General features: G+C 47.8%; 1 protein-coding gene across 10 annotated transcripts in view; it reads right to left on the bottom strand.

Moving 5' to 3' along the window:
* LOC121447907 (calmodulin-binding transcription activator 1) overlaps positions 1-16,984 on the bottom strand; it is an 829,155-nt gene that overhangs the window by 26,719 nt on the left and 785,452 nt on the right. For all 10 annotated transcript variants that reach the window (XM_041651178.1, XM_041651180.1, XM_041651176.1 and 7 more), the window contains one exon: positions 2,461-2,612. In XM_041651178.1, the coding sequence (XP_041507112.1) occupies positions 2,461-2,612 (152 nt within the window). The remainder of the gene's footprint in view (positions 1-2,460; positions 2,613-16,984) is intronic.

Genomic DNA, 16,984 nt, shown 5'->3' with positions numbered 1-16,984 from the left:
CATCTCTGGTGTCACTGGGAAAGCATTTACTTTTCTGGCAATAAATTCCATATAATCCAATTAGTACAAAAATAACATTGTTCCTCACCGCTCTTTATTTTTAAATATGGAAAACATGTTTCCAAAAATTAAAAAGGCAGCTGATGGATGCAATGCCATTCCTCAGCCAGAATTGTCAAAACATCCCAAAGATGGCGGGGCCATCCCAATAAGCAGCAGGCTGGCCTTGACCCAGGCAGACACCAGACAGACAACTTTAAGAGACATGGAGATCATCAACCAGTGAATGAATGGGGAGCGTTTCCCATCAAACAAACAGCCCTGTCTCTGCCATCATGTAGCAGATACCATCATCTACAAATCAACAGCATAACCCATAGTAGCTGTACTTGACACTGTATCAGGTCAACGAGGGCCATTGCCATGTGGCTGAGCCTGAAATATGGCAGACTGTCCCCTTTACACAGTGTTTGTGTCTGAAAAGGATTTCATGGGAACTTCTTATTTGGTCCTCAGATCAATTAAACAAGGATTACTTGGTTTACAAAACTTAGCAGTGTCAGGTGGAGACAAAAGCCCTATTTGCAGGGGGTGCATGCCTTTACTCGGGAGGTAGAGGCAGGAAGATCCCGTGATTCTATCCCAGCCTTAACAACACATGTGGTCTCTGTCACCAACTTCTGAAAATGGGAAAGTCAGAGAAAATCTGAGATTAGTGTGGGCAGACACTATGTTTTTGCTTTCATCTATTATTAATATTAAAAACACTGGTACTAGAGAGATGGCTCAGCAGGTAAGAGCACTGGCTGCTCTTGCAGAGGACCCAGTTCAATAACCAGAACCCACATGATGGCTCACAACCATCTGTAGGTCCAGCTCCACAGGGATCTGATGCCCCCATCTGGTCTATTTGGGTACTGCATGCATATGGTGCACATACATACAGGCACACCTACATATACAGGCACACAGATACAGGCACAACATTCATGAACATAAAAATAAAATATTGCTAGTGTTTCATATTTTCAAGGTTTACAAACAAACAAACAAACAAAATGTACTTTAAAAGAGGAAATTCTGAGCCGGGCGGTGGTGGCGCACGCCTTTAATCCCAGCACTCGGGAGGCAGAGGCAGGCAGATCTCTGTGAGTTCGAGACCAGCCTGGTCTACAAGAGCTAGTTCCAGGACAGGCTCCAAAACCACAGAGAAACCCTGTCTCGAAAAACCAAAAAAAAAAAAAAAAAAAAAAAAAAAAAAAAGAGGAAATTCTGCTGGGCATGGTGGTGATGTACACCTTTTCCCCGGCACTTCAGAGGCAGAGGAAGCAAATCTCTATGAATTTGAGGCCACCATGGTCTACATAGTGAGTTCCAGGCCAGTCAGGCTACATGGTGAGACCCTGTCTCAAAACAGAAGGAGACGTATGGGAGAAGAGAGAGAGAGAATTCTGAAAGGAAGCCACCCTTTACATGAAGAGCAAGAAGGGGTTCCTGCAGCTTTCAGGAAAGGACTCGGTAGTGAAGACAAGAAATACCACCTGGTCCTCAATCTCAATCTCAGGGAGTCTGAAGAAATAGTTTATTCTCAAACTTTCTTAAAATAAAGCTCCTAGATGGAATGTTTTAAAGCAAAATGTGGTCACCGCCCTGCACTTGGTCATGTGACACACTTGTGCAGCGTATGAAAACAGTACATGTGGCTGCTGGATGGGACGGCTCATAGACAGGGGGGCTTGCATCAGGTCTGTCAGGCTGAGTTCAGTCCCTGGAACCAAGGTATGAGGAGAAAACTGACTCCCCAAAGTTATCCTCGACATCACATGACTGTCATGTATACTGAAGAAAATAAAATTTAAAAACAAAAGGGGAACAGGTGAATCACTGGTGAGTTCAAGGCCAGCTATGACTGTTACACAGGGAAACCCTATCTCAAAAAACCAAAACCAAAACCAAACCGAAACAGAACAAAAGGGGATGCACATGTGAAGGATGAGAAGACAGTGTAACGGGAGGCTGTTCCTCACTGAACAACATTCCACGAACCATTTTCTGAGTTCACCTTCCGGGGGCTCAAAAAGGCCTAAGACCAGCTGAATTAAGTTATGTTCTGTATTTCCTAAGACAGGGTTAAGACACAGAGTATGAAAAAGAAAGACTGGTTGGATCCAGAGTTTCAGCAGACATGCATCGAGCCCTGGCTGCTCCTTCCAGCTACCAGGGAACACAGTGAGATCTGAGACCAAGGACAGCTGACAACCCGGGTGGTAAGTCTCTGCACCGAGGTGTCCTCGACACCACACAACCCGATCAAGGCAGCAAGAACCAAGTCCCCGGCAATCCTCTCCCAGTCTCCGAATGACAGCAGGAGCAACAGGGAGGTCACTGGGACCAGGTGTCTCGCACAAGCACACGAGTGAAGCACTAAAGCAAACAGAAACTGCCAACGGCAGGGCCTACCTGGGCCTGGCCCCCTCCGGTACCACTTCCGCTGCCACCTCCACTGCCGCCTCCGCTGCTTGTCTGCTTGTGCTGCTGGGAGCCCGTCATCTCGGCCATCCTCCTCTCCATCTGCTCCAGCCGCTCCAGGATGGACATCCTGAACTGGTTATCTAGGGCAGAGCAGGAGGACTGAGGCTACACTCTAGATGAAAGACATTTGACCTGTGGCCTACGCCAGCTTGGGAGTCTGGCGTCCAAAAGGCTGTCAGTAACTCTGCCAAATGAGGGACTACAGCAGCTCAGCTTCCCCAGCACACACGCAGCCTGTGCTGCACACCAGGATGCAGTGTTTACAGCAGCCCCAGTCCCCAGAGGAAGGGCCAGAAAAATCCCTCTGTGTCAAAAATCTTGCTTTGGGGTTCTTGCTTCTATTTCTTTGTGGAATTCCCCATAGAAACCTCGAGGAGATCTGACAGACGCCCCCTCCCCACCCAGGGCAGACACAGGAAGTGGGTATGGTGAGCTAGTAAGGAAGGAGGCAGGATGGGTATATTATACAAGGTAAGCACTCAGACAAGTTTAACAGTCTCACTCCTACCTAGGAAAAGGAACAGGCCAACACTGTGGGAGCTGGGACTGGAATTGAGAAAGCGTGATTCTTTACTGCTGAGTGAAGACCAGACAGCAGCACGTCTGCACCCCAGCTGTGTGCACGCAAGCGCACACGCAGGGAGAGTCAGGATACGTCACAGGAATAAGAGGAGTCCAAACCATGTTAAAGTCATCAGTGCCTATATTAATGCCACGGATTGTCATAAGTATGGTGCCAGGGGCTCATCAGTGGGGAGGGCAGAAAGGGGTTCTTTCTGCAGGAGCCCAATTATAATGTGCAGAATAGGCAGCTAATGGATGCGACCAGGAACAGCGGGTGGGCACAGAACCGAGGTAGGAAAGGCAGCCCTTAAGTCTGGTGGGTGTGAGAAGGAAAACCAGATACACCAGCCAGGGATGAAGGGGTGAAAGTGTGTAAGGGAGTAAATACAAAGACCCGAGACAAGACACAGAGGGTCAGCTGGAGAGGTGGGCACAGCTAGGACACACTACCCACCTGCCATACCTCCGAGTCTCAGCTCCTCGGTGGGAAGAGAGTTACTGTGGGAATCACACTGGTTCACACATGTCCATGCTCAGAACATATTATGCCCCAAATGAGTGTGCTCACCATCAGCTTCTAAAGATGAACTATGGTCTTCAGGATCTGGCTGAAGACAGTTACAGCATGTTTCTCCCCAGAGTGCGAAAGACACAGCTCTGGTCAGAACACGGTATCTGAGTGACAAGCCTGGAAAGGGTAGATCTGCCAGTGCTCCCCGCTACCCCACTGGTGAGTGGGGCAGTGCTCCCTGCTACCCCACCAGTGTTGCCTAGACTACTGAGCAGGGCAGCTCACATACAAGAAGGGAAGAAAGGCAGAGGCAAGAGACCCAGGACAGCACCACTCAAGCCTGCCCTGGCTCTGCACCAACAGTCAGGCAGACACTGTTGCTTCACTTTACAGACAGGGACACACAGGGGCGACTCCTCTCTGGCCTCTCAGAGGCCCCAGGAAGGAACCATTACCGAAAGACAGAAGCACAGGTTTGAAGTGCCCTGAAAAACCGACTTCTTCCCTGGAAATTTTAAATGCCAACTTGTCATCAAATTCCTTTTACTTTACTAAACCAAAACCCTTCTATAAGTCCCAATGTTGCCTCCACAAATACCATTAACAGAAACAAGCACTGCTCACTCGGGTGAGTGGGAGACCATCCACCTCTGCTCCAGTTTCACACGCACAGGTGAATACGGCCATCTTGGAAGATTTCACCCAAGTGTCATGCAGGGAAGCCTCAGAATGAAGGCGGGGGATGGGATGACCAGAGGGGCCTGGAGTGACCACACACCTCTTTCTGGGAACCTAAATGCTGCAGGAAACAGGTCCCTCCATCAGAAGCCAGCTAGAGACAGAACTCTGCCCTACAGGGGTTCCTGCAGCCTGACCTCCATTCCTCCCTGGGCCTGTACTAGGCTAACTCAGCCTACGAAATGACGTAGCTTGATTCTAAACCTCCACAGCTCCGGCAGCTTCTTTGTAATCCTGCACTTTTCCCAGGCACCATGAACCCGGCAGCCAAGAAGAACACCCCCTCATGAGACAAAGTCACACAGGTGCTGTATGTCCCGAGACCTGGTCACACCCACCCATTCCCTGTGGGACAGAGCTGGAGTGTGCTGTGCTAAGGGTGGTCACCTGCTCATCCCTCCTACCAGGCCCAGACATGACTCCTGGCAAACACTACAACTCGCACACTGGCTTCTGATCTCTAGGAACAGGGCTGCCCTGTTGCTATGCACTGAGTGCTTCCATGTATTTGGCTTCTCCAAGGAGCACTGCAGGATGATGCCCAGCCTCTGAATCACGAGGCAAGTAAACGCCTCTTTATAAATCAGCCAGTCTCGAACAGAGCCGCCTCTGTATCTTTGAAAGATGGGAAATATTCTTTAATGATGGTGGAGGAGACGGCTCAGTCCATTAAGCGCTTGCCATGCAAGCACGTGTGTGAACTTGTGATTTCCAGTAAAGTAAGCATGTCAGGCTGGAGCGGATGTGATAACCTGTCTATAATCCCAGCGCTCGGGAGGTAGGGATGGGATCCCTGGGGCAACCTGGACTAGCTGGATCCACCACGCTCCTAGTCTGAGCGTGAGAGGATAATGAACGTACACTATTGCTGAGCCCTTGAACGTACACACATACAGTAAAACAGAAAGCCCAGGCCTGGTGGCTGCCCTAGAATAAGAGGGTAAGGCAAGAGAATCAGGAGTTCAAAGCAAGTCTGGGTAACTTACTGACACACTGTTTCAAATTTTAAAATGCCTGAGGGCTGGGCATAGTGGCTCATGCCTTTAATCCTAGAACTCAGGAGGCTGAGTCAAGCAGATCTCTGTGAGTTTGAGGCCAGCCTGGTCTACATAGCAAGCTCCAGGCCAGCCAGGCCTACACAGTAAGACCCCGTTGAGAGAAAAAGGCAAACACCACAATGCTTGGGCTGTACACAGTGATACGGTGCTTGCCTCATCAGCCGCTACACCCAATCATTCACACTGCACATGCACGGGCTCCTTGCTGTCATTTCCTAACACAGCGCAACCACTGAGACAGTGTTTACCTTGTATTACACATGGTAAACAACCATGACATGATCAAATGCACAGAAGATGAGCAGAGGCTCTATGCAAACACGTCATGCAAGAGACCTGAGCGTTCTTGGAGCCTGGTATCTTCGCGATGTCCTGAAACCAGTACACCATGGGGACCCAGGAGGCACTAAACTTCACTATCGCCATAGAAAATGGGCTCTGACACCGGCGCTTCTCACTTTAGGAGAGCCTGAGAGACTGCGCGGCTCTATTCCTAGAGCTTCTGACCCCGCAGGTCTGGGTGAGGCCCAGCACCTGCATTTCTAACAAGCTCTCAGGGGATGCCGCGTTTCAAGGAGCCTGGCTCAGGCCCTGGCTTGTTTCCACTGTGAAAGAACACCCCTCTCTCTTCCACCCAGTGCCTGGATGACCATCTGACAGAGCAGATTCCTCCCCAGCACTGCCTTGGGTAAACTCTGCTTGGCCCCATCCACTGCAGCTCTATTGACGAGAATTGGGACACACACTTTCCCCCAAGCGCAGAGCCAACTCAGATCTGCCAGTGCTTGAAAACGTTAAGACCCCGTCCCCCATCCCACCCCCATACTGCTCGCCGCACCTAGCCAAGCACTAACCACGTTCCGTTTTCTTCCAGTTTCTATTCACAGTGGGACGTACTCCCTGGTGTTTGTCTCTGCCCTTGCAAGGCTCTCAACTGGTCTATTTACCTGCACGGCTTCAGGAAGGAAAAGGTACTTTAGCCATCGTCAGGCTCCTCCCCACAGAACAAGCGCACACATGGACCTGCATCCCAGCTCTGAGGTAAATAATCCTGGCTCCTCATTCACCCAAGCTCTCATGAGGACTATCTTTTACCTTAACCCACTTTTTGTAGAGATGGCATTCTTCAACCGTGCAGCGGAAACACAGTAGAAGGAACACGGGAGAGATCAGAGCTCTTGGTTGGACCCAGTTACAATGTGACCCACCTGATACCTCGTTTCTCTCATCTGTAAAGTAGGTGCACCAAGGTCTATCTTGTTTGGATTAATTAAACTAACATGTGAGGTCTAAGTGAGGAGACTTCTAAGTGTGAGCTACCGTCACGCTGGCGTCTGCTATGGGGCCTTTAAATATATATACATATATGTGTATATACATAAATTTTAAACGCATTTTATTTATATACACGTGGCTAATACTAACATATCATTTAACCCCTTGTTAAATGAAGAAACTAACATCATATGGCCCTACTATTAACCACAGACCTGAATCTGATTGCAGCTCATCGCCCGCTAATGGGTCTTCTCTATTTCAGGACTTAGCCCAGGACGTGCAACACTCAGGTCTAAGGCTCCTTGGACTTGTGGCTGTCACTAGCTCTTACTCTTGACTTCCGTAAGTTTGAAGAACACTAACTGGATATCCTGCAGATGGTTCTCCCTTTTAGGGTTATCTGCTGACTGGACAGGGACTGTGGGGCTTTAGGGGACACAAGAGGTAGACTGTCCTCCTTCCATGACATCGGCAGGTCTGAGGTGCATGGATGGTGTGACCCTGGGCTGTATGGTTTGGGGAGGGGACTGCTGGACTTGTTGGTAAAGTTGGGATTGTTCTCACACAGTCTTTGGAAGCAAGGAACTAACTTCTATGATCAAAGGGAAGGGCACTGAGTCCCACGTCTTAGGAAAGGGTGTCACATGCCATCTGGAGTTCTCCAGTGAGGAAGGAAGCCTTGTCTGTCAGTCACTTGTGTGTGCTTATTTCCCCCCTGGTCACACTCAACACTATATTACTGACTTCTTGCTCAGTGTCCCTGCTTTAGCCACAAGCTCTTCCAGGCAGGACCCCACGTCTCTCTGTCATGCCACCACCATTTTCCTCTTTTGAACACACCCTCAACCTCCAGGGACGTGCCATGGGAGCTCTGGGTTTGCCTGTATTTCTCCTGCCCAGTCTTAGAAGAAACAATCCCTGTGAGGTGTGGGGTGTGCTTCCCTTCACTGGAGAATAGTATTTAGGGACCAAGACTTGGGTGCGCTGTGAGCTCACTGCTCTGCTTCAAGGCTGTCAGTGGACAGAGCTAGTGGACACGGGTATATATAGACATATGCATCTACAGTAACCCATCCGCTCAGATGTTAAACTGGAGTCTACACTGACAGCTGAGAACAGTGTTACAATGTTCATTCTTATCCCCTGGGGCCTCTGAAACACAGGCAAAGAAAAGATAAAAAGAAAAGGTGTTACCTAGACATAGTAAGGCAAGAGAGACATGCTGCAGATTCTGTCCAGTGATGGGTCAGACTGCAAAGGGGGGGAGAGAGAGGGAAGGAGGGAGGTCCCCACAGGTATGCAGGGCAGGGACAGTAGCATGCCCAACCATTCTTACTCCAATTCTTACAGTTTCCAACAATATTAGAAAATATAAGTACAAAGAAAACTACACTCGTAACCACGGACAGCTCTGATGGGTACAAAGATCAGAAAGAAAGAAAATATGGCATAACTAATCTATGCCCAAGAACATAGAATGGCTTGTTGGTGTGGTGGTGCATACCTTTGAACTCGGGCAGAGGCAGGCAGACCTGTGAGTTCAAATCCAGCCAGGTCTACATAGTAAGACACTGTCTCAAAAAGCACAAAACAACAAACAAGAATAGCTACTTGGGGCTTGATTTACCTGACTAGCCTTTCCCATTATGGAACGAACCATGGAGTCAAACAGGACATCGCTATTGCTCTGATAGGGACCCGTTTTAAAACAGTCCAAGTTGACAGCTGCCTAGATCTTTAAAGTTCCCAAGCCCTCCCTGAGCCTGCTACATCTGCTTGCTCCTGATTTGTACATCCCATTTTAAGTTTTAGGGCCCAGTGATTTCCATGGCTGTGCTGGATGGTTTCTGACCTGGGAGCAAACAATTTAAAACACTGGGGCAGGGGCCTGAAGAGAGGGCGCAGCAGTTAAGAGCACTAGCTATTCTTCCAGAGGACATGGGTTTCCATTTCCAGCAACCACAAGGTGGCTCGCAACACCTCTGGCCTCAGTGGGACCAGGCACAGAAATGATGCACAGACACACATGCAGACAGAACACCCATACCCCGAAAATAAAGTGTTTTTTTTTTTAATTAGGAGGCTGAGAAATGGCTGAGCAGTTAAGAGCACTTACTGCTCTTGCAGAGGATCCACGCTAGGTTCCCAGCACCAATATGACCACTCATAACCATTAGTAACTCCAGTTCCAGAGGATATGGCACTCTCTTCTGGTAGTCACAAGTACTGCATGCAAGGGATGCACTTCCATGCAGACAAAACACACATATGAAATAAATCCAAAAACATTTTAAAATTTTTTGTTATATTTTTGTTATATGTCTTTGGACATATAACACAAAGCTAAGCTCTTTTTTGTATCGTGGCATGCTCTTTAGCAACCAGTTCAGGTCACATTTCTGTGTTGTTTCTTGTTTTCTGACACACCAGGAACTTTCCATGCCTCTGGGCTGATGCCGCCCTTTTCCCACATCCACCCGTGAACCTCTGATTCTTCGTAAGCCCGTGCGGCTGGTGCACTAACGACAGCTACTGAGCTGCAGAAACCAGGCACCCCACGTGTAAGCTCCATCTTCCCAATGACTACAGGGTTCCACTCTTGACAGGAGAAAGCTGAGGCTTAGGAAGGAGATTCCTTACCCAAGGTCAGGCTGTTTTTAAGCATCAGGGCAGAGATCTGAACACAGGTTGGAATCCCAAGTGTTCTTTCCACTGCGCCCAGTTCCCGTTCCCTCTATTGCCCTCTTGTCCTAAGAGAACTCAGCAGACAAATGTGCACTTGTTTTCCTGTATGTCATTCCACTACTGGCAAGACTTGTGCATGGCTTTTGGGAAGCAGGGATCTGGCATCACAGTGGATGAGTGCTCAGGGGAAAGAGTATTGTTTTCTAATTTAAGCACCTGGGAGCCAGGCTATTGATGAGGTCATTTACGGACTGGCCAAGGACTCTGTGAATTTCATTTCACTGTCTCAGTGGATCTAGGCGCCAATCAGCAGTTCCTATTGTCTGCTTCAGTGGAGAGGGATTGGCTGAGATGGTCAAAGCGCAATGGAGCTGAATTGGTGGGTGGATGGTTTAAAAAACAGTGTTTACCTGGTGGCTCTCCACCCCCTTTGTTCTCAGTTCAGGTAAAGAAATGATGTCACTACATGGTGTTGGCGGAGAAGCCTGGCAGCAAAACATGACCATCTGATGTCCTCAGACACAAGCTGGAACTTCCCAGCAGAGCAATGTCACTTTTCTGCAGCCGCTGGCGCTGCACACTAAAAATATCACTGACCCCTAACTGTTAGATGCTCCCTTTTCTCTTGGGAAGTGGGCTATGTGAATGACCAGCCACAGAGCATACCTTCATGATTAGGCAGAGCTGTAATCAGTTACCAAAGCATTAAACAGGTCCGGCGGGTTAAGCTGCTATGTAAACATGAAATTTTAATTATGTGAAACCAAAGAAACCTTCTCTAGAAGAACCTCGGACGTGTGCTTGGGCACGGGCGCCTGCAACTCGGCTAATGCGCAATGCACGAAGAGACGCAGTGTGGGCACTGAGTCACTTCAGTCTTGTTGCCAGAGCAGAAGAAAGTTTGCCTTGGCAGGTAAATGAATGAAGGAGCATCATCAAATACCACCTGCTATTTTAAAACACGTTATTTGTGTCTCAAGTGCACATGTGCCTCCTGTTGCTATTTGGACAGGGAATGAGAAGCCGTCTCTCGTTCCATTTACAGCCCTTGGCTTCGGTGACAGCAAGAGCTGACAAAGCAGGAGGCATGGCTCGAACTATTTCTGTAAAGAACTGTAATTGCTGCTTAGGAAGTCTCCTGAATGTTTCAGGAAGCTTGGAAAGATGGGAAAATTGAAGTCACTTCATTCCTTCCCAGAATAAACGGGACCACTGGAGTCCATTAAGCTGCTTCTCCCTGGCAAGCCGTGTAAGATGTCTGAGTGCAGAGGGAAGGGTAAGGGCCAGTCCGAGATAAGGCACACGCTGTACCACTCCGATTTTCCAAAGCAACTGCTAAATTTAGCCTTAGGAAAAAAACTGCCATACTCCACTTTTTAAAAACCCTCCAACTCTGCAGACTAAAATGCTAGAATGGGAGCTTAGGGGGCTTCCTCCAGCTTGTCCATTTGCAGCGGTTTGGGACTCAGTTTCTCCGCGTCTTTGTTCCACACAATTCTGAGTGAGAGTCTTAGGAATGCCCAGAACTCTTCTGGGAGACTGCTGAACAAAAACGACTGCTGGTAGCACTAAGGAGCAAAGCAAACTTAACGACTGTCTTGTGCTTGCAGTTGTCCACTATGAGAGCCAGAGGTGCAAGGGAAAACCCCGGGGTTCTGTGAGATGTCCGAGGAGCTCAGCCATTGCTGCAAGAGCATTACGCAGGAGAGAGCCCCAAGTTACTGCAGGAACTGACCTTGCTATCAATGAAGGACAATCCACCTGGATTTCAAGGCAGCAAAACAGCAGCTTGTTAAAATCGAAGAGAACAGGATTCCAACCAAAGACCAGAGGGTCAGTGCCCACTTTCATAGAGTCCCCCTTTACATGTGCTAACTTTTTAGAAGGCAACCAAATCGGAGAGCGGCCTCCTCAACAATCCAAGCGCACTGAGAAAATACAATACACAATGAAACCCATCGTTCTGGACAATGAATGTAGGTTAATAAAAAAATATAAACAGGAAAGGAGTCACCAGACAGACACGGGGGAAGCCTGAGAAGGTTCTTCAAAGACAAGTGCTAGCCTTAGGCTCGGGGGACAGACAGGAAGACACACGGGTGGCAGGAAAGCTAACTGGCTTGTAGGAAGAAAATTCAGAGCAAAGCCCCTAATGCCTAAGGACTGAAAAGGGACAAGGAACGAAGCAGGCAGAACCACCAGGAGTGAACACCGTAATCAAGTGAAGGCAAGTTAGCTGTTCCGTCGTTATAGGTGTCACCAAAAGCCACTTGAAATTCTTTGGGAGTCCCCAAGAAGCTGCCAGTATGTTCAGCTCGACTACAGGCTTGCAGCATACAGGGCACATAACAGAAATATGCACAAAGCTGAGTGTGGTGGCGCACACCTTAATCCCAGCACTTGGGAGGCAGAGCAGGTGGATCTCTGTGAGTTCAAGGCCAGCCTGGTCTACAGAGTTCCAACACAGCCAAGGCTATGTAGAAACACCGTCTCAGAAAGTCCAAAATTAAAAATAGAAAAAGAAAAGAAACATGCACTGAGAAATAACAGCAAATTTCACCCATCTGAAAGGTAAGATGTGAACCTCAGTAACGAGCTATTGAAATTTCTAAGACGGTTTGTTTTTTTCTAACCAAGTCACTAAAAGTCAGTTCTTGCTTTGTTTACCAATTGTTTTGGTTTGGCTTTGTTCTCTGAGACAGGGTAACTTGCAGCTCAAACTCACTATGTAGCCAAGACCGACTGTCAACTCCTGACCCTTTTCTTCCACCTCCAATTGCTGAGGTTACAGGCATGTGCCACCACACACACCCGCCACTTCCTGCCCTTCATTTGGCATGACCATCTTTTATCTATCCTATCAAAGATATATCAAGGACCAGGCCTCTGAAACAAACAAAACACCTCATTATATGACACCATGTAGTGACTTCTACTGGGACCACTTTCCCCATAAAAGCAGTGCTCTGCAAGGTTGGGAAGGAGGAGAGAGGAAGCAGAGGGGGAAAACTCAATGCAGAAGAAAGGATATTTTAGGGCCCTTGGGGAAGACCAGGCGGATAAACCTGGTCTACCAGCTTCCAGCTAGGACGTCCATCCACAGGGACTCTCAGCATCCAGTTAGGACGTCCATCCACAGGGATGCTCTTAGTCCCAAATTCCTGCTGGTTTCCAGTATCCGAGAAACCGTGCAGTCTACACACTGGATGGAAGAATTCCCTCGCTGATTCCTGACTCGCTCACTCTCCATGTGTTGTCAGACGCCTGTGGTTGGCAAGGCTTGGCTCCCAGGCTGATGGGGACATCACCTGCACAGACACACCCTGTAGACTTGCTAAATTGTGAGGATGTTAAAGTCCCAGATGATTCAAAAGATTTTTATTCTATTTTGGTTTTTCGAGACAGGGTTTCTCTGTAGCTTTGGAACCCGTCCTGCAACTAGCTCTTGTAGACCAGGCTGGCCTCCAGCTCACAGAGATCCACCTGCCTCTGCCCCCCAAGTTCTGGGATTAACGGAGTGTGCCACTATTGTTTGGCTTATTTATTTTTGAGACAGTGTCTCACTATGTAGCTGTGCTGGCCTGAAGCTCCCTACATAGACTGGACAGGCCTTGAACTCACAGAGATTCCTACCTCTGCCTCACAAGCGCTGGGATTAAAGGTGTACACCACCACACCCGGCCTAACATCTTATTTTTTAAAACAGGGAGTTCTACGATGGCATACTTCTACCTTACAACTTGAACATTTAATAACCATATTTTTCACAATGCTATAAACTCTGAAATATAGGCAAAGTTCCTTTTAGATGAATCGATTGAAATACATATATTTAGAAAGAAACAGCCCTAATTCTTAAAATAGTGGACATACTGCAGGTAAATCTCAATTCATAAAATTAAAGACATCTTATAATTAATCACAGGTCTTTCTGATAAAAGAATAAACATTTTGTTAAATTCAGCATACTTCTTGAAACACTGTATCTGTGAAGGGAACAACTGGTTTTAGGAAGCGCTTGGTCCTCAGAATCTTCCCTTAAGAGGACTGTTTGGTCCTGGGCTCCATCTGCTGCATCAGAACATGTCCTCATCTGTGCAGGGCTCCTTCCATGTGGTGACCGTGGGAGGACACTCAGCGCTTCGTGTCCCCCAGCGCTCTCCCCCCAAGCCAGGTCTGACTAGAAGAGAGAAAACCAGCCAGGCGTTGTCACTAGAGGTGACTTCAATCAAGTGTGGGGGTCCTGTCCTGCCATCCTCATACACACCCACAAAGTGGACTTCCTAAACCCATTCCGAGCATGGTTCAAAAGGTATGGGGGACAGCTAAAAAATAGAACAAAAGGTTAATAATGATTTCTGGCAACCGTGGATGCCAGCCCTACACATGGCGCTTCCTCCTTCCTCACTTTCCATGGCTTTCCCTCTCTGCTCCAGTCTATTCCCTCAGAGTCCAGTTAGTCTGTTCCTCACCCTTACTTAGTTGGTGGCAATCCTGGATGCTGCATCTGTTTGATGCTGATGAAAATGTATACAACCATGGCAAATTAGATGAGGCAAAGCCAAGAATCAGGAAGGGAAAATGCTCAGCTCAAGCAGTTATGCAGAAATCAACACAAAGTGCTCCAAACGGGTTTAAAGGGAGTCCTTGATTTCACTCACTTAGCAAAGCAGATAAAACAGAGGCCACTGATTTCAGGACCACAACCTGCCCCCTGCCTGGATGCATGACTTTCCTTAGTACCAAAATCTAGAAGACAGACTGGAGGGTGGCTCAGCAGGTAAAAAGCTATTGCTCTTTCAGAAGTCACAGATTTGCCCCCCTACCCCCCCCCCCCCCCAGCAGCTCAGGACTGCTTGAGTCTAGTTCAGGGGATCTAGTGCCCTCTTCTGGCCTCTGTAGGGAGTGCACTCACAGGCACAAACCTACACAAAGATACAACACACAGAAGCACATAGGCATGAATCTGAAAGAAACGTCTTCCATGGGTCCTAACAAGAAAGCTATGATTTCAGATTCCAGCTTCCTTGTAGTAAAAACAGTGCTGGGTTTCAACAAGTCCACAAAAAAGCCCAATGTTGTTGGGACCAATTGAGTCCTGGCCTTCAACTGTTCTTCCCTGCTAGAGCCTTCTAATTGAAGTGACTACAAGCTGTGCTTTACCTAGAGGATCAGAGGATGGGATTTTCACCTGTTGGCCATTGACGGCAGGGTATTTAAGCCTCCACAGTGCTATTAAAGAGGGGCTTTTGTACCAGCGATTAGAGGTCTGTGTGTCGGTCTGTCTCTGCGTGTGTTTCTCTCAACCTCCAGCCCCTTGCCTGAGGCTCGCAAACTGGATTCTAGCACGTAAAGAGCAGATGGGGGGCGCGGTGAGCAGCACAATGTAATCTGACTTCTCAACAGTCTGAAATGAAATGGCTTAGGCCAATGACAAATTAACCAGGACTGCACAATCAACTAACCAAAAAAAAAAAGAAAAACTACAAAAAACATACTGTTTTAAATAAGTTGATGCTGTCTTTATATCTATCCCAGGCTGCATGTGGCACACAAGTCACAGGCTGGATACCCCTGGTATATCTGCCATGCCAGGTAGCCATCACCAACATACTGCCCTTGATGTAGACTAAAACCCCATGTCAATGTGCACCTCCTTTATAAAAATACTTTATCCAGCCCATGTGTTGTTATCAGCAGCAGGAACTGTCTCTCAAATACTTAGTGGGGATAGCTGAACCCCGTATCCCTTCCCCACTACCCCATATTCTACCTTAGGAGACTCCTTCAGTCATGACAGCTCCCTTCAGACACCAGCTGCGAGGACCTCCGTAACCTCTGTTCTCTTTCCTCTCTCATGGTTTTGGCTCTAAGATAACCCCAGAAATATCTGTTTCAAGCTCTTTGCTCCATTTGGGTAAAAAAACAAGACTGCAACCATAACACACAAGTAACGTTAGGGGTGTGCCATCCAGAAATTTAAATTACTCTCGGGCCTTACTTTAAGCCGTTCTGAGAAACATATATAGTTCTGTGAGTTAAGGGCTTGTCGCCAAGGCTGGCAGCTGAGTTCCACCCCCATGACCACACGAGGGAAGGAGAGAACCGACTCCCACAGGCTGTCCTCTGGCTCCACACGAACACCATGGCAAGCACATCCGCACACAAACACAGATAAACATAGAAAAATTATTAAGAGTACTAGGCATATCACTTTTCCTAGTGTCTTTCTGAGTTCTGTATGACTTAAGAATCCTCACCGAAAATGTTCCCATTTACTAAAATTATTTTCTATGTAAACTTTTGCCCAAGTATTGTTGTTGTATGCAGTGAAGTTCATTACTCCCTGGCTTGGGACACATAAAGTGTATAGTACATGTTGATATGTAAATTATGTAGTTCAGTGCTTTATACTACATATGTGACACATGACTGCCCATGTGATGGTAGTCATTTCACTCCTGCAAATGTGTACAATTTACTGCAGACTGAAAGGGTTTTGATCTCAGGCTAGCCCAGGGGTCTAGCACTGTTTAAAATAGGAAGTATTATTGGCAGGCTTACAGGCTTTTTTTTTTTTTAAATGTCTCCCCTAGTCACAGGTATTTAATAGCTGTTTCCCAGCTGGGGCCCTGTGGGGGTTATAGATGGAACAGCCCTGCTGGAGGAAGTACAGGAACTGGGGGGTGGGTGCTGAGATTAAAAGTTCTCAGCTGCATGCTTGCATCTGGAGATGTGACCAATCACCTTTCCGCTTCTGCCGCTCACTGCCCTTGCCGGCCGTGATGGACTTTAATCCCCCGACCCCTGAGCCCAATGAACGCTTCCCTCTCTACGAAGCGTCAGACACAGTGCTTTCACAGCTTGTACACTTTTAGAGTTATTAGTGTACCCTATTGTTTTACGTCAGTAACCAAAACACCTTTCACGCCTTGAAAAGCCAAAGGCATTGATTCTGGCTAGAGTAGAATCAATGGTTTCTTTCACAAGAAAAGACAACGAGATCCCTAAATACAATCTTCACTGGGCAGTCCAAACCACAAGTGTGTAATGCTAAGAAATGGAATCCTATTTTTCTGAAAATGGTACTAAGGACCATTCGTCTGCAATTCCTGAGTCACTGAGCAGTATGGGTTCTGGTTCTCCTCACTAAAGATGGGGCAATAGTGAGAACACAGAATGCTGTGTAAGGACTAAAAAGTGGCGGTTCCCACAATGTGTCCACCTGATCTCCCCTCCTCTGACCACAGTTCTGGTAGGGAACACAATGCTTGTGACCCTTCCTCAGAATCATATATCCTCTGGCACTGGCAGACGGGGCCTCTGGTGAGCAGGAGGCTCCCGGTGGAGTACTCATGACCAGAGATCCCAGAGAATCATCTTGTTCTTCCCTATGGCAATGATACAAAAGGCTGGTAGCACATCACCCAGAAGGACACAACCACAGAGGTAGGCACCCCGATCTGGGGCTTCCAGTCTCCAGAACTCTGGAAACGACTGTGGCTTATGACTGCCTGCTGGGGATATGGTGATGTCACAGCAGCCCGGACTAAATACTGTTCTTGCCCTAGACTCAAGGTGGTGCTGGCACCGAATCACAACTCCGGGAGTAAGAGGA

This window comes from Microtus oregoni, unplaced genomic scaffold, assembly GCF_018167655.1.
Source record: "Microtus oregoni isolate MIOR12 unplaced genomic scaffold, Mior012 000005F_ref0000423, whole genome shotgun sequence".
Classification (NCBI taxonomy): domain Eukaryota; kingdom Metazoa; phylum Chordata; class Mammalia; order Rodentia; family Cricetidae; genus Microtus; species Microtus oregoni.
The sequence above is the reverse complement of the archived record's forward strand: the minus strand, read 5'-3'. Positions and strand labels throughout refer to the sequence as shown.